Below are 20,967 nucleotides of genomic sequence, written 5' to 3'. Positions count from 1 at the left end.
CACTTTAAAAGACTCCTGTTAAATATAGAGTTTCCCTGGTAGTTGTTGGAGATTAACCCACGTTGTTAGGGTTGTTAAGTAGTTTTAAGTGATCTACAGTTCGGCGCTGTTCAGCTTGATTTGTGTTTGGGAGGTCCCTAACTGTGACGGGGCTCAGCGGACGGCAGTCTGACCAATCATCGCATGGTACCTGCTTTTAAGCACGCTTGGAACCTCGTCTGACCAGGTACTAAAAATAGTACCTGGTACCAGGTACTAGGCTAGTGGAAATGCTACTTAAACCGTGCTGTGGCAAGGCGAGTAGAGCCGGTGGAAATGCGTCATAAGTCTGCTCACAAATTCATCTACATTGTTGGTGTTGACAGGTCAGCATCTCAGAATTAGTTAACAGTTGTTAGCTGGTGTTAATGACCTGGCAGGGATAGACTACAATAAGTTGAGCACCTCACTCGCATCCAAAAATACTATTATTTTTTCAACAAACACAAAGAGAAAGAATATCAGTGTTTATGTTATCTTTTAATTAAAGTTTAGTGCAAATGCAAATAATCTGAAAATATTTTTTAATCCAGTCCAAAAATTATTAAAAATGGTTTCATATTTGGCAAAATACAAAAAAAAAAAACTACATTCTTATATCATTTGTGTTGCCCAATTTAGGTCAACTAAGAAGTTTGACTTGCAACATAATCAGGGGTCAATACAGATTAACATTTGTATCTTAGGTCTCTGATTATATAAAATCACTGCAGCATTGCAACTTTACATTTATGATCTCCTACTCGAAGCCTGTAAAACATCACAGAGCTAGTAAAACAGGCTCAAAGTTCATTTCACCAAACACGTGTTATCACTTATCAAGAGGCAAGAATCCAAGGTAGTGAACGGCTGCAATGCAACATCAAAGTATGATCTGTTCACAGAGTAATGATGCAGCTGTGCTGCGTTCTCTGGCTGAAATGGAGAGCAGCACCTTGGATGCCGTATGTGTTATCAACGATTATATGATGAATCCTGCTGTCTAAGGAATGCTTGAAACTTCAAATAATCAGCAAGCGCAAATGCCAGCGTTTGTATGAATATACATTTCTGTTGATATGGGCAAGGTCTTCCCGCAACAATTATCCATGTTTTCAGTGAAAAACCCAGACATAATGACAGCCACATTAAATCACATCGTCTGATTAAAGCTGGAATGCTTCTTATCAGACGAGCCACTCATGAGGTTGACATCTCTGGCTGCCTGAACTTGTTGCCTGACGAGACAAAAAAGCTCAGGAACGGACTCTCGCCCTTGTTAATTACCTTCGCATTCCACCAAATGGCAGGCTGGTTTGATCTGCTACACCTTGGCACTGGGCTAGAAATCTGATTCACATTCTTGCCATGACAGAAAGCCCTGCTAGGTCTCATGCCCGACGTAGTCTGAGAGAATGCACCGAAAGGGAATGCTTGCCTTGCTGACTACTTAAGTTCGCCTGGGGGACGATGCACCCCTACCTAAACATGGCAATGCTCCAGCAGTGGTACCACTTCAAAGCCTGAATACCTGGTTAAACTTTATTTAAAGACCTGGCAAATCCTTTTATGCTTCAAGTTGAAATGGAGGCACAGAGCAATGAGACAAAGTGTCTTCCAGAATTCTTTTATTGCTTGCTGTTTGGTAGATTTATAAGAGACAGATAAATTGGAAGCGGGGGGATTGAAAGGGTGACCTAATGAGTTCCACATGGTTTTGCTGGTAGAGCTAAGTGTGCCATGCCTACAAATTAAATACAGCAAGCTGGCACAAGATAAAGAGCCATTGGCCTCCCTACTTTCATTGCTTTAATTTCTCCCACTCTGCCTTCAGATCGGAGAGGCAGCTGTCAGCTATAAACCCACAAATGCATACACTCTTCATGCTGCTTGCTGTCTAGTCTGTACATTGTTTTCTGTTTCTAATCAGTGTGTTTCATGTAAGACTGACTGTAAACCACAAACAGAATGATCTATTGGAGACAACAGCTCATTATAATCCTGTAGTAGAGGAGGATAAGAAATTGGAGCAGGCTAGATTTCCTGTATCCATAATTCAGTCTTTGGCAACAAGTACATTTTTTATTTCAACTCTAAAGGAGCCACAATAAAATCAGTTAATGAGTGAATGAGACTCATTTCAATAGTCCCTTCAAACTCAAAAAGTTGGAACAGCTCAAGTTCACTGTAGATGATGCCTTGTTTTGCAGCCGTGGGCGATATGGACAATAGCGATAATGAGTCAATCAAAGGACACAATGTGTCAGGAAAACAACAATTTTTCTTTCAACTTTGCATTCAAGTAAAAATTCAAAGACTTATAACTGAACTACAGTGTAGAAATGGGTGAACATTCAGTTGATCCACTGACGGATAAATTATGCAGCAAACAGACTTGGTTGCAGGAGTTGGTGTCTCCATGTTTTCTCCTTATTAGCATAATCACACGTATAATCATGAAGATATATCCAGGGTTCCCACACCTTGGTTGACACCAAATTCAAGGACTTTTCCATTACTTTCCAGGACCATTTCCCTCAAATTCAAGGACCAAATGTGTTGACACAGCTTAAGATGGGAGGGCAACTTGTAAAGAGCCGCTTCGCCCATGACGTCCACTTTTATTGATTTGCAGCACGTTCTGCATCTGGCCAAGTGATTGTCCTTGGGATCTTGGGCAAGTCAGTCTTTGTATTTTTCTGTTTGTTCTGCGTAGGCCTAGTCTACGTACATCAAGATATGCAGAGCGCATGAAACAGTAGGTTATGTTGTCACAAACATTGACGGGGGGTGACATTTATCAAAATATCCACTTAACTTCTTTTTTGCACAAAATTCAAGCACTTTCAATGACTCATATCGATTTAGGATGATTTTCAAGGGCCAAAATCACAAACATTGAAAAAACATCTGTCAGTGTTTTAATCGCATAACTGGGGCAACAGTAACTCGGTGGTAGAGCAAATCATCTTTTAACGGGTTGGATGGTTGTGGGTTCAATTCCCGGCTCCGCTACATCTACATGCCGATGTGTCCCTGGGCAAGACTCTTAACCCCAAGTTGTTCCTGATAACTGTGCTAGCAGCGTGTGAATGGATATGAAAAAAACATACCGAAATACCGTTGTTCGCCGGTGTGTATTGAACCGAATAGGGCTTATGAAATGGTTCGGTAAAATACCGAATATTATTGTATCCCTTGTATACTTATTTGAATAAAGCTTAATAAATAAATAAATAAAAAAGTTTGTGCACAGTGCACATGCTCAGTGTCCTCTTCTCTGGTTTTGGTGTAGCAGCAGTACAGTGCCACGTAAGGCCACGTTAAGACATTTCCTGAAACGATGCGGTGTTGAGTGAAAACGTTTTCCAAACGACAAAGAAAAAGATTGTTTAAGTATGTGTGGATAGGGCCTTGGTTGTATTTGTGTGTGTATACACATACATAATTTACACACATCTATGTCACATGTATGTGTGTGCTGTCCTTTCTGCTTATACAGTATGCAGACTATATATATATAAATTCTATATACACTTATGTTACTGTGTCAGCCTGTTCATTCCTCATTGAGCTTTAATACAAACAGTGAAACTCCTCTCAGCTGCAGCACTGAATGGAAGTCTCTGGAGGAGATGTTAACCACATACTCTTTTGTTGTTTGCACCTCTGCTCACAGGCTCCTATTGAGATGCAACCACGTTTGAGCAACACATGCTATTCATATGTGAAGACTCACTCCCACCACCTGAAATGCATGCTGGGGAAATATTCAACTCTGTTTAGTTGAATTTGTTCAGCAGAAAGCTCTTAAATGTTTATGGGTGTGGGAAAACAAACAGTTTAGCCTCCCCGGGAGGAAACACCACAACACCACCAGGCTGAAACACAAACAAACAAACGCACATCTTCAGCCATTCAATGTCAGCCACCCCTGACCATTATGTCTGTCCTCACCTCACTGGTCAATCAGGTACTTACATCCTGTGTGTCTCAGCCAAAGACACTCTGCCTTCCATGCATAATGAAGCGCAGTAACTGAGCCCAGGGGGTCCCAGCAGCCACCACTGCTCCCTCCTCTGGGCTTTTACAACCCTCAACAGGCCAGACTGCTCTTCTCACCTGCTTACTCTCCCTGACTGACAGTCGACATGCAGGTGTTAAAGTGTCTGGCTGCTTAATTAACCCCTTTCCTGTTTTCTGTAGGACCTACAGCAGTGTATATTATAGCTTTACAATAGTGCTACGGGGGAAATGAGCAGAACCAGGCAAGTGGTGGGGTGGCTGTAAATCTTTCCTAGGCTAGTCTCATAGAAGAGAAAGCAAAGAAAACATACACTAAGCATCAGTTTTTTGAGAAATATTTATTAAATTAAATTAACTTCATATGTTTTATTTAGATTGAGAGAGAACTACAAAAGCCTGTAGTTATAGGATGTAGAGACTGCCGTGTATATTCCAGATGTCTGCTACTTGTGTAACCGTCTTTAACAGACGGGATTTCGTATGTAATGTGATGATGTATCATTGTTGATAATATGCCTCTCTTTCCACAGAAGCGGAAGCGCAGGGACAAGGATGACACAGACGCAGTCAGCCTCTGCGGCTTGGATTTTAAGGTAAAACACATCAGGCTGACTCATTACTGGTTATTACAAATACAAATAAGTAGTAACATTGGCTGTCTTTTTTTAATTGTAGCATTGTACAATAGCTGTGTAACAGTACATTAAAAGTCGGATTTTAGTCACAGTAATTTTATCTTCTTAATGTCATGTAAACCCATTTGTCCGACTGAAATCAAGCTAGTCTTAGTGCCGCATGTATACACTTCCATCCATCTTGCCGGTCTTTTTTTGTTGTAAAGGTTAACTGATTCAATACACACTAGCTTATAGAGAGATACAGCGCCATGGACAAATGTGTTATATATATGTAGAGAGAAAGACTTCACTCCTCATTACGTGGTCCAACACTTAAACACGCACAGCATGGCAGTGGGTCACTCATTTTCAATCAACGGTTTTCATAATATTTTATGACATAAGAAAATGTTTCCAGTAGTGGCTGCTTCTTCCAAATGGGTTTGTGACTAGCGCGCTCTCAAAGTTTGCAACGTGCATTCCACAGCGGACTGACACAATAATTCAGTTTATATAATCGTCTAATACTGACTTATGCAGCACAAAGTAAAAACAAAATGTGTTTGTTAGGGTGTGTATCAGGGTTAATTAAATATAATAATACAAATAAAAGCAATACAACATAAATTAGAACAAAAGCAGGCCTCCAAAACGGTGATTATTTGCGATCACGTGTTAGCAGATGTATTGGTAACAGGCCAAACAGCTGCTTTGCGGAAAAGGAACTAGACAAAACAAGTCCCTCTGGATAGTTTAGATAGGTAGATAGGTAACTAATAAAACTCAGAGCTTCCAGCTAAAAGCCTCTACCCCTCTGCTGCGTTTAAAGTGCTATGACATACAGAACAGTTCTTTAAAATAAAAGGGCAGTGCTGAATGTTTATTACTCTTCATAATAAACTTCATGTTGTTGTATATATTTACTCCATCCAGGCTAGTGTTTACATGTCTGTATCAGAAGTTATCTGCATCCAAAAATATATATCACGTGAAGTTAAGTACAGCTTGCATCCCTTTATTATAATAATAATTATTATTATCTTGCACCAGTGGGAATGGGCGTTTATGTGTAACAACCAGAGTCTATTTCCTAACATACCACGTGTTGCCTGTTGTAGATTAATTATAATCTCTGGCCTAAGGGAGGAGATGCAGCCAAATGATCCTTCTTATTGCTTAAGTCTTCCTCGGATTCACTTTTAAAAACACGTGTAACACACGTGTAAGGCAAGATATTTGCACATGTAAACAGCATTTTACAGTAATCCTCTTTAGTGTAAACACAAATGTTCCTGAATGGCTCCACACATAAGTGAAACCTGAATTCTAGTCACATGTTAGAGGCAGAAACACTCCCCGTATTTCATAACTGTAAAGCGAGATCCACCAGTAATCTCCCAGTGAATCTGCAATCTGTGCTTGTCCTGTTTATTCAGAGTTTATCATCAACATGACCGGGCTTATCACCGGAAGACATCCAGATAGAGCCCGTGTTTGTGTGTCGAGGGCTGATGTTAGCGACACCAAAGCCCGTCCCTCACTTTAGGATTCTAACAAGACAGGATAGGTCAGGTACAGAGATATACCTCATATTGGTGTGTGTGTGGGTGTCAAATAAGCACACCTACACATTTGTCTCTGCTATTTCAACAAAGGATCAACTTGTCATAAATGAACACCCTTTAGCTCCAGGCACATTTCACTTTTCTCCCGAGCCATGTGAGGTTTCTGTACATATCTGCCTTTGTGTACAACAGTTTACTGGATTGACTCAGCCTTTTACTTTAGGCAAGGGGTGTGCTCCATATTGTGCTGCCATGTTACTATAGCATAGAATATAGCATCCTATGTAAATGTGGAACATTGCAGCCCACATAAACCACTTGCATATGTTTTCTGTGATCGGATTCCAATCAGATAGTGCCTGTACAGGTGTAAATACACCCTTAAAACCATTGTTATAATCGTCTCCACTCCACCTACAACAACTCGTGTTGCACACTGCAGCCTCATCATTAGATGTCACTAATTCTTACACACTGGACCTTTTTAAGCAAAGAAAACCGACTCCTAGACATTTCTGTGCTAAAACAAATGGTGTTGTTAACATTGCATATCTTTTGATTTCATACACTTTGAGGTACACCTGAGTCAACTATGACAAACACATTTATTTTAAATTTAAAATAGTTACAGCTAATACTGCATTAGCTGCAATTGTTTGCAATTGTTTATGCACTTTGAGGTGTGCATAGGACAGGTATGACCAAAATAATTGTATTGCTAGTACGTCATATTCTCTTCAGGTACAGTTCTTTTATTATTATTATTATTATTATTATAATTATTGTTATTATTATTATTATTATTATTATTTATTACCTTACATTAAATTGTGCCGGTTTTAGATTTGTCATCACCTGCTGCTTACTGACTGCAGAAAATGTCTGGCCCAACTAAATTTCTCAGTTTGAAAATGTAAGTTTGTTATTGAATAGCCCTGCTTGTATGCTATTTTTCCTGCTCCTCAAATGTCACAATCTGATCATTTCCTTTGTCCAACATAATGGTACACATAATCTGTAGATTAGATTTTGTAGTGAGGGTAAAAAAAAAGCAAGAAGAACTAAAGAAACACAGGAAATGTACAGAATTTTTGGGGTATACGGTGCATATTTTAAATAGATTAACTGCAAACTGGTAACCATGATGGCAAGAAGAAAACCATTGTATTTGGTTGAGCAACCAGGTAAAAAAAATATTCATAAAATTTGATGTGACCGTGTAACATGAAGATGACAAAGAAAGGGAAGTAAAATTCCATACTGAGCTTCCCTCATTGGTGTGGATGCTGTTTTCTCTGCCCTCCGCAGGCCTTGTCCTGCCTTCATGCCCCTGTGGCCTTAACCTCAATGACGCACATGGTGTTTTGTGTAAAATCACCTGAGCTGTAACTCGAGCCTAAATTCCCTGAAAGTCTCAGAGCTTGTGTTTTCCTCATAACACATAAATAAACATTTAGGTAGCAGAGACTCACAGGCATATGTGTCAATTGTGTCCAATATTGCCTACAAATAAGACGTGATTCAGGCTGTTTTTCTGTTTGTGTGCGTCTACCATTTATCAGTTTATCTATCCACACAGCGTTGGCGGGTTTCACTGTGAGTCGTAGTAAACAGGGCTGTGTTTGGTAGCAACGAGAGGCTTCTCTGGGTGTGAACGCTGTCCAATCAAAACATGATGATAGAGAAACTCAAACTTTTGAGTAATCCCAGGATGGTTTGACCGTGCTTTTCTCCGTTTCAGATGTCTTTATCTTTAATTATAGACAGAGGAGTGAAGGTATTTTTAGTTCCCTCTCCTCAGAACAGAAACTTTCTTGATTAACAGCTTTTATTCCTTTTAAATGGAACAACATATTTCTGAGGTAACCAGGAAAATAAGCAACACTGTGCCTTCAATTGCAGCATTTATTCAGTTTAGTGGCAGTAGGGTTCACCCTCATGTTTACATGTATTTATTTGCATCTAAATAAAAGTACAGATAATAAGCACAGAAAACGATGTTTTAAGTTAAACAATATATACAGTTTCCAGCATCTATAAAAACATTTTTACATTTTTTGCCACAGTAATCAGCTAATTCTCCCCAGGGCCCTGGACACTTTTTTATACATTTAGATAATATTTACCACTTTGCCTGTTATTTTTTCTTTTGTTAGTTTTCCAATTAACATGCATTTAACAACTTGTGAAGGTCAGATAGATCGAAAAGTGAGTGCATCAATTCTCGCTATAAAAGTGACAAGATGATTGCTAACTGGCCAAAACATGTATAATTATTTAAAACATTTCAAGCCATTTTACAGGCAGATGAGAGTTTCTGTATTTTTTCATTTTGATTTATTTTCACCATCACATTGTTGTTTTAAATGACTGGGAATTGTTAAGTGACAAATGAACACAAAGACATGATTAACGCTGAAAACTTGTGAATGTCTTTTGTCCTTTGATTATAATTTTAAGTAGCTGTCTTTGAATTTTAAGTTTCCATTGCTTGTTCAATCTGCATTGAGGAGAGAATGAATATTCAGCAAGTGGGAATCAAACAGAAACTGAGAAAGGCAATGGCGTCAATGGCTTCTCTGTGAGAGGAGGTGGTGATTGAGTGTTGAACTTATACTCAGTGATGGTTCATTTACACAAGAAGAATTTGATGGTTTGTTCATTGTTAAAAATATAAAAGGCAAAAATGGCGCACAAATCAGCAGTGATACAGTGCATGTCCTCTTCACCACGAACCAACTTGAGACATGAAGGTTCACTCTCACTGTAGCAAAGGCTACTAGTGGGACACAAGGAAAAACATCCATCCATCCATTCATTTATACTCCTCCATTTTTGTTGACACTCATACCCTGCTGCTGGCTCTGTTGTTTGAAAACACCAAGGTTGCATTCAAGTCTGGACAGGCAAAATGGAGAGACCTTTGGAAACAATGATGCAATTGCCCTGATTCACTTCCTGATTGGTCCAGCGAAGACTAAAAACCTTTCTTAACACTTACATTTGATTTTCAGTTCCATCAGCCACAAAATGCTAATCCTTGTTTCTAGTTTTGTTTCTAGTGTATCTTCTCTAGTACATTCTCCTTGTATCGGAGAATGCCACGTTTAACTCGAAAATATAGAAGTATGAATGTAGCCTGTGTCAATACCTCATAAACCTTAAAAAAAAAAACACACAACGATCCCTTTAATATGAAAACATCAAGTATGTTGGAACATTGTCCATGTGTAGTGATGAAACATTACAGTTACAAACTGCCATAAAACACTTAATTACCGGATCACAGGTATCACTTGTAGTTACTTGTAATCATGATATCCTTTCTTTTTTATATCATTCGATATCGGTGATAATAATAATACATAATATAATATCTTGATATTTTTAGGCTGCATATAAGATGCAGATTTAGAGCTGCACACAGGTTGTTTCTCTGGTTTTCAAATGTTTTCCTTTGAGTTAAAAAAAATACCCACCATTTATGATCTGTATTAGAAAATGTTTAAAATACAGTCATTACCTTTCATTTCAGTTAATACCTGCTTTATTTCTTTCAATGCTTTTTAATGTTATATTGAATATATTTACGCGTGTCGGAAACAATGAAATTGCTTATAATTATGGTCAAATTTAGCTATAACACCAATAATTAGGCTTAAAATTGAAGTAGTGTTATGAAGTGACTTTTTTTTTTAATATATTGTTGTCGATTACATGTATTTTCTAATCCATTCATAATATTTAGTGTACTTAACAAATGTATGATGATTATCTATGCAACAGCCTTTAAAACCAGCAAAAGTCATCACAGATACGGCTATATCCAACATCACGATATAGATATAACACCCCCTACTTAGAAAGATGACATTTTCTTTGTTGCTGTGCTGACCTCAATCAGCAGAGGGCGCCAGCCTCTCCACCACCTTCTTGTTGTTTCAGTTGGTCAGCAGCACTCAGCCGCGTGGAGTCTTAGCGTGGAGTTGCCAGCTCAGTGTCTTCCCCAGAGCTGTAATTACACTCGATGTGCCGTGAACTCACTGCTGCTGATGTGGACGTTTAGTTGAGCTCAGCCCCTCGGGCCTTGAAGCTCAGTCTGTCCGTGGCACGGCATGGGTTAGACAGCGGTGAAACCTTAATATACTCAATGACTGAAATTACTCATCCCTGTCCTCCTCCTTGCACTCACACTCGCGTGTGTGCGAGGTTCGGAGTGTAAATCACGGCGGCACTCCAGCTGCAGCTCTGTGTGACTAGAGGGCGAGTAGACCAGGCAGGCCCAGCCATGTTGTGTTTAGTTTTTATAGCGGCCCGGGCCAGATGTTCAGCTGATTCAGCGCTAGGTCTCCCCATAGTGTGAGTAACAACACGACTGTACATTGTCTTCGTATGGAGAGACTAAACACAGACAGATTCATATTTAATTAAAATCCTCTCTGACTCCTCAGTCTGCATAGTTTTTCAGTCTGCTGTCCCTTTTTCAACTTCAGTGCAGACTCTTGCCCTGTCTGGTCCTGACACTGGACTTATTTACTATTCCACATTCATTTTGAAGGAGAATGGATGTAATCCAGACTGCAGCAGATGAGCTCTCCAGACTGCTCTGTCAACACACTCCAAGAACAAGGTGTCAACATCCATACACCTCCATCTACGTCTGTGTTTTGTCACCCTCACACACACACGCACACACACACACACACGCACAGTCCCAGCATGAGGCCGGTGACCTCTTTCACACCTACGTGTTGACCCAGGCGGATGAAGTGGAATCACGAACAGGCTTGTCCATTTGCCCAAAACACATTCACACGCAAACTGTGACGTCTTCCCTCGCAGTACACATGAGCTGCTCAGACAGAGCCGACCTCACACCTCTACTTTTTTGTTGTGCATTTGTGCACCAGCTGTGTGGGTGCAGAGGCTTCAGGTGTTGCTGTCATTCAGCCTGTCTGCTGCAGTTGTCTCAGTCAGGACATGTTGTGTCTATGACATTTAATTTGACTACTGTCCTTGTCCCTAGGGTCGGGAACTATATTGATGTTATAGCTACGTATATCATGACATGATTCTGGATGTTGTCATACCTTTCCTGGTTTTAAAGGTGGTTGCATTGCTCATCGTCCTATGTATTGTATTGAATACATTTGTGAAATACACATGGACAAAATTATATTTAAAAAACTTACATTTTAAACCTAATTATTTGCTTTAAATTATCAAATTATCCTTCATTTCACATCTGAAATGAAAGGTAATAAATGTATTTTTAGATCATAAACAGTATATATTTTATTTCAGGTTCCTTTTCATGTCTGATATCGACATTACAAACAACAATACCGATATCAGTCCGATACAGTCATTTTACACTTTTACCACCTGTACCAGCATTCTTCTATTTTAGTGGTAACTGTGGAACCAAGGGCAGTTACATGCAATAACTGGATTATCTGGATGTGTTAGTCCACCTTACACGAAAGCATGTTAGTTTGACCGAAGTTGTACAGCAAAGTCCACTTTAGTCAGATGACCTCAAATATTTGATCTGTCTTTTTCCTAATGTTGTGTAACTTATATTGTGTGGTTGTGAAAAAGAGCTGCAGGTTTTGAGTCCTACTCTTTGTCTTTAGTGGAACAGGCAAACGTGTGACCCCCTCCCCATTAGACCAATCAACATATGGGTGTTAGTCGCACCCTGCCCCCCAGCCACACTCAATATACAGGTTTCACTTTAAACATCTGTTTGACCAGTGCCCCTGCTATTGATATTTTAATTGATCGCCTCCCCCATTTTCTGCTGATGATACTGATAACAGCTCCGTTAACAGCAGAGAGTGTCTTTCCACAGAGCAGAGAGCGCTTTGATGAATTGGTTAATAAGAAAGAACAAACATTACTTTGTAGTGTAGCAATTATATATCAGCCTTGTTCAGTCATTTAGTTTCAACCCTTTTGTACCTCAAACATGAAACGTGGAAGATGAGACTGAAGAAATCTCTCTATTGTGTTTGGGTTGGGTGAGTATAATTACAATATTTTGCTCTTAAATATAGTTTTCTTAAGGTTAGAGTTGACAATTCTATCATCGTGACTATAATGGTCTTTAATGATCTCAGTAATGTAGTGACATAAAGTCATTAGCGAGTGTGTGTTTTTACTGGTTTCTGAGCTTTATGGCGGTTTTCCTACATCAAGTCTAATTCACTCGTCAGGTTTTACTCAACTATAAGTAAACAGAAAGTAAATTCTAATGACTTGACAGTTATATGAAGAGTTAATTACAACCATATACTCTCTTTAAATCTTTGTCATCTTTGTCAACATTGCATGATAAACTATGATACACTTTCTCTCTACTAAAATTGTGTTTCACACTTTATCTTAATGAATAAATGTATATTCTCCATCTATTTTCTTTTATCTGGGTATTTTGAGTGTTCAAAGAGTGTGATTTACAACACCTCTTTGTAGACATTGATGGTAAAACATAAAATCATAACAGGGGACGTACAGGAAGTCAAACAACACACAGTAATAAAACAAGAGATGGAAATAAGAGACAATTTTAAAAGACATTAAAAAGAGATATTTACTGCTGTGGATCAAAATATACTGTATTTTAATTCAAATAAATCTATAAATGTGAGCACTAATATTCTGACATTTGTGTAGACAGATGGATGGTTAGATACTTAATTAGTTTAGGTTTTCACTTAAAATGTTTATTTCTGTAAAAACAAATTAATATTGGTTTTAGGTGTGTTAATACCAAAGTGAATACAACTTAATTTGACTATACGTATTCATTCTTTTATTTTTCTGTATTAAATTTGTATTGTATATTTGCATTGATGTACCTACATTATTTGTTAATAGCATAATATTTGTTTTTTTTACCTTATTATCTTGTTATTGCGTGCATATGATATGCATCAACAAAAAACAACACACCAAAGAAACAATAAACCAGCAGTATACCAGTATCTACTTCTGTGCCAGTCATTCTGCAAGTCCTTTTTCTCAGCAAAACCCGTATTATGAGAGACATGGTTGAGTTTTCCTGAGAGTTCTCTCTGACCTTGCTTGTGTCAACCATGTCGGTGAACAGTGAACTTTCCCTGTATTTATGAATTCTCACTCTCTCCCCCCAGAGTGGTTGGATCAACAGTGTTCACAGCCTCTGCCTACTTCCAAGTAAACCCAGTCCCGCCCCATCCGAGGCTCCTCCCTGTCTGTCTTTCCAGTATAAAGCCCTCTCCCCCTCTGTACACCTCAGACCAAAGTTTAGAAAGTAAGTGTGTAGTGTGTGAAGAGAGCCTTCAAAAGCTCCATCCCCTGAAGGAAAGAAGGCAACAACAAGGGGAAAGTTGTATTTATTTATTTATTTTATCTGATGTGGATTACTTGGAGCTGACTTGCCAGTCCGGATTTAACAAAAGGATATTTTACTGAAAGCTATGGTGGCTTACGATGAACTGGGTAGCTTGGTGCCTATCAAACGGACTCTGCAGGTCATAGACTACCAGAACCAAGCTAACAAAGAGTCAGAGGTGAGTTTGAAAAAGAAAAAGTGGTATTTCTGCTTTGTTTTTTTTGCCACCTGTGTCTTGTCGGTTAATGTTTGACCAGAACTAATTAGGATGAAGTCATATCTCTGTGTCACACTGTGAGTGAATCAGTGGCCTAACCCTGTTTTTTTATCTGCACAATGTTTGTTTTTGAGTTGGCCTGTTCGTACGAGATCGGACTTTGAACTCTTTACCGAGGCACGTACAACAGTGCTTGAGATATACTACCTAACCTGGATAAGTTAATCATTGGATTTGCACTGTATCTGAATGAAGTAGTAAACCGCAAACTGCCCCCACCACAGCAAGCTACCACTCATCCATGGTGCAATACGCAAAGAGAGGACAGTGAAGCCGTGGGGGGTAAATTCCCAGTCAGCAACTTTGCATCCATGTAGTCCAGGAATACATTGCTGTGAAGTTGAAGGTCTTTGATGTGAACAGCCTGAGTGCATTCCTTGGGCGATTAAAGGGGGATACAGTCAAAGTGCAGGTGTGCTCCTCTCTGTTCCAGGAAAAGTCTCTACTTCAGCTGCTGTCTTCCTCTTTTGAGGCCAGTATTGGTTCCTTTTCTGGAACTGACTTCATTCATAGTAAACGCCACATGATTTAAGAGAAGTGTAAAGACAATTCATGAAGTAAACCCATTTCCCAAAGCATTGTGCAACTCAGGCACCCTTTTAGCCTTGTGCAGGGTTTTTTTCTCTCCCCTCGTGTGCTGACATCAACTCTTTCATTTATGGTCAGACTGTTCTGTTCTTGGCTCCCATCAGCTTGAGCTGTGCTGTAATCACAGGGACACATCTGGGGGAGATTTAGCTCATAGCCTACACCAGTATACATCAAAGGGGGCGCACAGGATTGAGTTTATGAGGTTTCTAGCTGAGGACGTTACAGAGCACACATTGTACGTAGGGTCATTTTTTTTTAAAAGAGCGCCAGACTCACTGTAGTTCCCTGCTCAAAGTGCCAGGAATAGCAACTCTCCTGCCTGCACTGTTTGACCAAACAGCTGATTCACAATGAGAGGGTTTAGTGTTCTTTTGTTATTCTGGGGCCGGTCTCACACAGACAGGAAGGGCATAATGGCAAACACGCTTTTCCAATATTGACTTTAGCAACCTCCCCCCCTCTCCTTCAAATTTTGCCCTTTAGCTCTTTTTTTGTCTGTAGCTTTTAAAAAGGTTACAGATTAGAAGCAGACAAATTAAGTTCCAAACAAGACTTTTAAACAAATGTGCTCCTTCCTCCGTACGTCAGATAGAGCCAGACTCTACCACTAGAGGGCCCGCTGAGCTCCGAAGTTTCCAAGGCTGTCTGGCTGATCCTATCTTATTTCCATGTGGAGACTCTGGCCTGGCCACAGCAGACTGCAACGCAACCACAGACTCAGCAGCTCACAGGCCATGCCAGACCTAAGTGGATCTGTTCTACAGCTGTGTGTCTGCAGGACCTGGATCCTCAATAACTGCTCTGTTTCCCAGATTCGCTGAGCCAAAGCAAAAAAAACAAAAAACCCAGAAAACATTTGGCCTGAGTCAGGAGAATCAAGCAAATGCTCAAACTCTGCAACCGATTTCAAAGAGCAGGCCTTCATTAGGGTGTAGTTGGTGATAAAGTTCTGCGGGGAGTGCAAATTTTTACCACCGCCAATTATGGTTATGGCTGTCTCATCTTGTCATGTCTTTGAAGAGGCTCTGTGGGCCAGCATCATTACCTCAGATCCTCAGCTCTTTGATTCCTGTGGTCTGTTGTTGTTGGCACCAGGCCAAGCACCTCTCTCCTTTCTCCCAAGCTCAGGGCTGGCCGAGAGGGAGGGAGGAGTGTGTCTGTGTGTCGGGAGGGGGTTCACCTGGCCCAGGTGTAGCGCTGCTCTCACGCAAGGCTTTCTGGAAAGCCTGTCTGGACTTGCAGCCAAAAACAGGGCTGTGCACCCCCTGCAACGCCACACTGTTTAAACATTTGATATGACTTTGACACACTATTCCTCACCGTGCTGCTTTGTCTCCCTGCAAAAGGGAAGGCAGTGAAAATGTAGTTTGAGTGAAGAAACAGATTAATGCTCAGGGGAAGTTAGGTAGTAGCAGTGTGTGTGTGTGTGTGTGTGTGTGAGGAGAGGGGGGTGTTGAACAGCTGAGAGCAGGGTCTCGTGCATTCTCGGCATTCCTCCAGACCCCCTTCCCCTGCACATCAGCAGTCAGAGAGGGTCTTTGTGCTCAGTGGGCCGTCCTGGCTCAAGACACTTCTCATAATGGAGCCAACAGCTGCTGGATCAGCTTCCTCCGCCTCGATATCTCTGTCTGTCCGCCAGTCCGCCAGTCTGTCTGCTTGCTCCTCCAGCGACTCATATTTCCTTCCCCAAATAAGGGAGTGAAGTCCGTAATGATTATAAATGACTTGATGTGTTCCATCACAAGGAAGTCACAAGAAAGCATCTGCCGTTAATGCCGAGGTCTGCGTGAAAGGGTCATGTTAGCTTTGCAGATCAATTTGTTCTGCATTGTTGCACAATGGAGACTTTTTGTCATAAGGTATGATAAAATTGCCTGACTAATCCCTCCTTCCATCTTCTCTGTCCTCTGTAGGAACCCAGCAACAAGCGTGTCCGTCCTCTCGGCAGGGTGACGTCGCTAGCAAACCTCATCTCTCCGGTGAAGAATGGGGCCGTCCGGCGCTTCGGCCAAACCATCCAGGTAATCATCCGTGACTGAGACTGTGTCTCCGCCATTGTGCATGTTGCAGTGAATGAATTTCCACCTCTGACATCTGGGGGCACCCTCTTTCCTATCTGCAGGCCTCATTCCGGGGCGATGGCAAGTCGCCGGGCGTGCCCCAGAAGCCTTGCAGCAAGGCGGCGGCCCCCACACCGCCTAAAAGGAGGAACAGCATGTTGTGGTCAGAGAAGGTGGACATCCACCAGAAGGGGACGTTGTCTACTAAAGAGATCAAACGGCAGGAGGTGAGAGTCACACAGACATTGTGAAATACAGTAGAAATGGCAAAATTTACCGGTAGATCACGGGTTGATATACCAAAGGTGAAAGTGTAGACGTAGACAGACGAGTATGGTCAGTCACAAACCCAGACATCAGTACATACTACCTGCCTGTCTGACTGGTTTAACACATCCCTGTAGAATTTATGTCAAATAGTCTAAATGGGGCCAGAAGCCATGCAGCCCCCCCCCCCCCCCCCATCTGTCCTGCAGATGTCAAATATCTCAGCCAACTGTTAGACTTGAAATGGTTTTGTAAGACACTAAGCTAAAAAGAAAGGAGATATTTCAGAGTTGACCCCCTCATTTCACAGCAGTGCAGCCTCTGATTTGGCATAATGACTCTCACTCACTAAAAAGGTGTTTCTCTTTGCCTCCTCCTCTTCCTCAGGCCATATTTGAGTTGTCTCGTGGAGAACAAGACCTGATCGAGGACCTCCAGCTTGCACGCAAGGTTTGTACTTTTGAAACCTCCAAGGCAGACGGAGTACATTTAAAACAAACAGATTCAATCAGTGTCTGACAGGCCGTCCACACAGCTAACTATAAAAAGAAAGGAATTATTTCTTGCTATTTCTTTTGTAACCCTGAAGCCCTTCACTGGGCTATTATTAGCATCCCCATGTTTAACTGAAGGAGATGTTGTTATTAAACCGCTCTGTTCCCACTCACAGGCGTACCATGACCCAATGCTGAAGCTCTCCATTATGTCCGAAGAGGAGCTCACTCATATCTTTGGTAACCTGGATACCTACATCCCGCTGCATGAGGACCTGTTGGCTCAGCTCTCCAAAGCAACAGGGTCAGATGGAACTGTGGGTCAGATTGGGCAGATTGTTGTCAGCTGGGTATGTGTCCTTCTCATTGCGGCATCAATAACTCAATAATTCTCTCCGTATTCTGGGTTTCATTTATGAGAGACAGTTGGTTAAAATGTTTCCCCCTCTTCCTCTGCAGCTGCCCAGGTTAAACGCCTACAAGGACTACTGCAGTAACCAGCTGGCAGCTAAAGCACTGCTAGACCAGAAGAAGCAGGACAGACGGGTGCAGGACTTCCTGCAGCGCTGCCTCGAATCCCCCTTCAGCAGGAAGCTGGACCTGTGGAGCTTCCTGGACATTCCACGCTCCCGCCTGGTCAAGTACCCACTCCTGCTCAAAGAGATACTGAAGCACACTCCACCAGAGCACCCTGATGTCGGCAGCCTGGAGGAAGCGGTAAGTGAAGAACACACGGGGGGAGAATCTCTATCTCGTCTGTTCTTCTCAACATGAACACGTTAATCATTTGTTTCCTCGTTTGCGCTCAGATCACCATCATGCAGGGAGTTCTGTCCGACGTCAACATGAAGAAGGGAGAGTCTGAGTGCCAGTACTACATCGACAAGCTGGAGTATCTTGACGACCGGCAGAAGGACCCTCGCATCGAACAGTGCAAGAGCCTGCAGTGTCACGGCGAGCTGCGAAACAAGAGCGGCACGGTGAGCAAAACACACCCCAATACAAGCCACACAGGCAGTAACTGCTTACTCTGCTGATTCTATAAGCTAATCATACCAGTATGAAGTATGTCGAAGTCTTCCAGGAAACTTTGCGCTGTAATTGTATGTAATTTATCGCTCTTCTGGTTTTAATATTTCTGGGTTTGTTTTGTTCTTTTTCATTCCTACCAGAAGCTGCATGTGTTCCTGTTTACTGAGCTGCTGGTTCTCACACGCCCCGTGACCAGGAATGAGCGCCAGTGTTTCCAGGTTTACCGGCAGCCGATCCCAGTGCAGCACCTGGTGCTGGAAGACCTGCAGGACGGAGACGTCAGAATGGGCGGCTCCTTCCGAGGCGCTTTCAGCAACTCAGACAAAGGTAAGCCTCTTGCCCCCACATCGAAACATTTTTATAGCACTTACTGTAGTTTGCCTCCGTTTAAATGCAGTATATTGTATTGCTAATTTCTTTCTTTCTCATTAACAGCCAAAAACATTTTCAAAGTGCGCTCTGAAGACCCGAGCCAGGCGCAGTCCCACACGCTACAAGTCAACGATGTCTTCCACAAGCAGCAGTGGCTCAACTGCCTCCGGAGCGCCATTTCCGTCCACCGGCCCCTCAACGAGCCCACTACGCCGAGCCCGCCCACCAGCAGTGCCTCCCGCTTCAAGCGCCGCCCGTCCTCCGTCTCGGCCATCATCCACATGGAGGAAGCGGACGAGAACTCGCCGCAACAGCCGACCTCTCAGTCCGCCCCCAGCTCGCCGTGCGACAGTCCCACCCCCAGCCCCAGCCCCGCCTCCACGTCCCCATCATCTTGCTCCTCCGCCTCATCCACGACGTCCTCGTCCTCGTCGTCCCCGCTGTGCTCGCCGACGACGCACAAAACCAAAAAGGACAAGAAGTCTCTGTGTTCTTTAGGGAAGAGAAAAGAGACTATGGTGTGAGACGGAGTTTGCAGGAGACGATGGACTCCAGGGCGGACATTTTCCTTTTCTGTACACTCGTGTCGAAAACAGCGCGAAGAAGCGCAGGACTTGTATTTATGTGTGTCTGCGTGCGTGTGTATTATTAATACAACAGTGTTCTGTGTTACTGTCCTCTTTGGCAGCTATTTACCTTACCCATACTTCCATGTGCATCCCACAGAGACGCAGTGTTCTGGAGAGACACACACTCCTTTCACCTGCTCTTTAAAGGGAAGCATAACAAAGACCACACACACATTTCACACACGCATCTGTGTGTGTGTGTGTGTGTGTGTGTTGTGAGTGGGATTCTTGAAGATAGAGGTGGTGCATCAAATCCTGTTTACTATTAAATTGATATTTAAATATTATTTTAGACCATCTTTTGGGGGAGTTAATGAAAGTTTTACATTTTTATATTCTGAAATTAATTGTAGTATTATTATTATTATTATTATTTTTTAGACACGATAAAGCAGCACTGTTTTAGTATTTAGGTGAAACGATTTGAAATGTTGACAGGAAGAGGAATCCCCAAATAGACAAGATGTACTACATACACAAAGCTACAACTAAATAAGATGATCTTATTTTTTTATACATTCCTGAAAGAACAGATGTTTGGACCCAAACACCTTTATTTTTTTCATATACTGTAGTCAGAGGCATTCGTTTAAACCTTTAACAGATGGGATTGAATTATTCTCACTGTTAGAAATTCAGATCACTATGATTGAACACAATCATCAGATGTTGACACCAAATCTGAGAAGAGAATAGTTTTGTTGTGACACAAACAATTTGAACTGAGCCATGTTGGTTTTTTTTTTTTTTTAAGGTGACTTTTCAGAATGATGCTTTTCAGTGTAGCATCTTGCATGGAGCTTAAGTTGTGGGCACTGCTCGCACCCGTTGAGGCAGCAATGATGGACGAACAGTTAAACGTGTAAAACAGTTGTCGGGGAAACAATAAGGATGTTGTGTGAAGGCCGAAGAGAACGAGAAGACGAGATGGATGAAGCCATGTTTTTGGAAGATAAAAGATTGTCAGAACAAGATGTGCAGATCCAGCAACTTCTTGTATGAGTTGATGTGATTATGTCTTGATCTGAATGATGGATTGTAAAAGAAGAGCGGAAAAAGTATGTAGGGGAAGTTCAACAGAGGAAGAAGGTTTTGTGCATGTGTGCATATAAGACGTTTATGTCGCTGAGATGGGACAGAAGTGAAAGGAGGCAACTTGCTTGCCACAAACTGTATTTAATAAGAGAACAATAAAAGTCTGTGTAAGATTTGCATCTGAAAAAGTTGGTTTCATGTCTTCATTTTGACGAATGTGGGTTAAACCCCTTTGAGGAGAAAGGAAAATGAGATGCCTGTAAACTGTTTGAACAGGTTTTGCTTTTTCAATCATCCCTGCTCAATTAGTCCAGTTTATTTGTTTATAAGCTTTAAAGAGCGAGGAGGAAAGGAGGAAAACACATGGTCCAAAATAACTTCCATACAGATGTTAGGTTAAAGGGCTACATACACGTGTTGGCCACAAAGGACACCTTAATAAATGGACAGTAGTGGAACCCAGATTTGATGTGTTGTTCATTCAAAGATGATCTTCACTTACTATTGTCATTCTCCAACGTCTCCATGATCAATGAGGCATTTTTTTTTTGACCATTTTCTGTAAATACAAGCGATGGTTGTGCTTGAAAATCCGAGTTTCTGAAA

At 41.5% G+C, this 20,967-nt stretch overlaps 1 protein-coding gene across 3 annotated transcripts in view; it reads left to right on the top strand.

The window, feature by feature from the left end:
- net1 (neuroepithelial cell transforming 1) overlaps positions 1–20,549 on the top strand; it is a 37,668-nt gene extending 17,119 nt beyond the window's left edge. For 2 of the 3 annotated variants that reach the window (XM_058624499.1, XM_058624500.1), the window contains exons 3-11: positions 4,575–4,637; positions 16,386–16,493; positions 16,595–16,759; positions 17,187–17,249; positions 17,470–17,643; positions 17,753–18,010; positions 18,103–18,273; positions 18,466–18,652; positions 18,761–20,549. In XM_058624499.1, the coding sequence (XP_058480482.1) occupies positions 4,575–4,637; positions 16,386–16,493; positions 16,595–16,759; positions 17,187–17,249; positions 17,470–17,643; positions 17,753–18,010; positions 18,103–18,273; positions 18,466–18,652; positions 18,761–19,221 (1,650 nt within the window). In that variant the 3' untranslated portion in view covers positions 19,222–20,549. Of the gene's footprint in view, positions 1–4,574; positions 4,638–13,499; positions 13,783–16,385; positions 16,494–16,594; positions 16,760–17,186; positions 17,250–17,469; positions 17,644–17,752; positions 18,011–18,102; positions 18,274–18,465; positions 18,653–18,760 lie in introns of those variants that run through there. The other variant, XM_058624501.1, reaches the window with a different exon arrangement.
- The last annotated feature ends 418 nt before the right edge of the window (positions 20,550–20,967 follow it).

The sequence above is a fragment of the Solea solea genome, chromosome 3, assembly GCF_958295425.1.
Source record: "Solea solea chromosome 3, fSolSol10.1, whole genome shotgun sequence".
NCBI classification, from domain to species: domain Eukaryota; kingdom Metazoa; phylum Chordata; class Actinopteri; order Pleuronectiformes; family Soleidae; genus Solea; species Solea solea.
The sequence above is the reverse complement of the archived record's forward strand: the minus strand, read 5'-3'. Positions and strand labels throughout refer to the sequence as shown.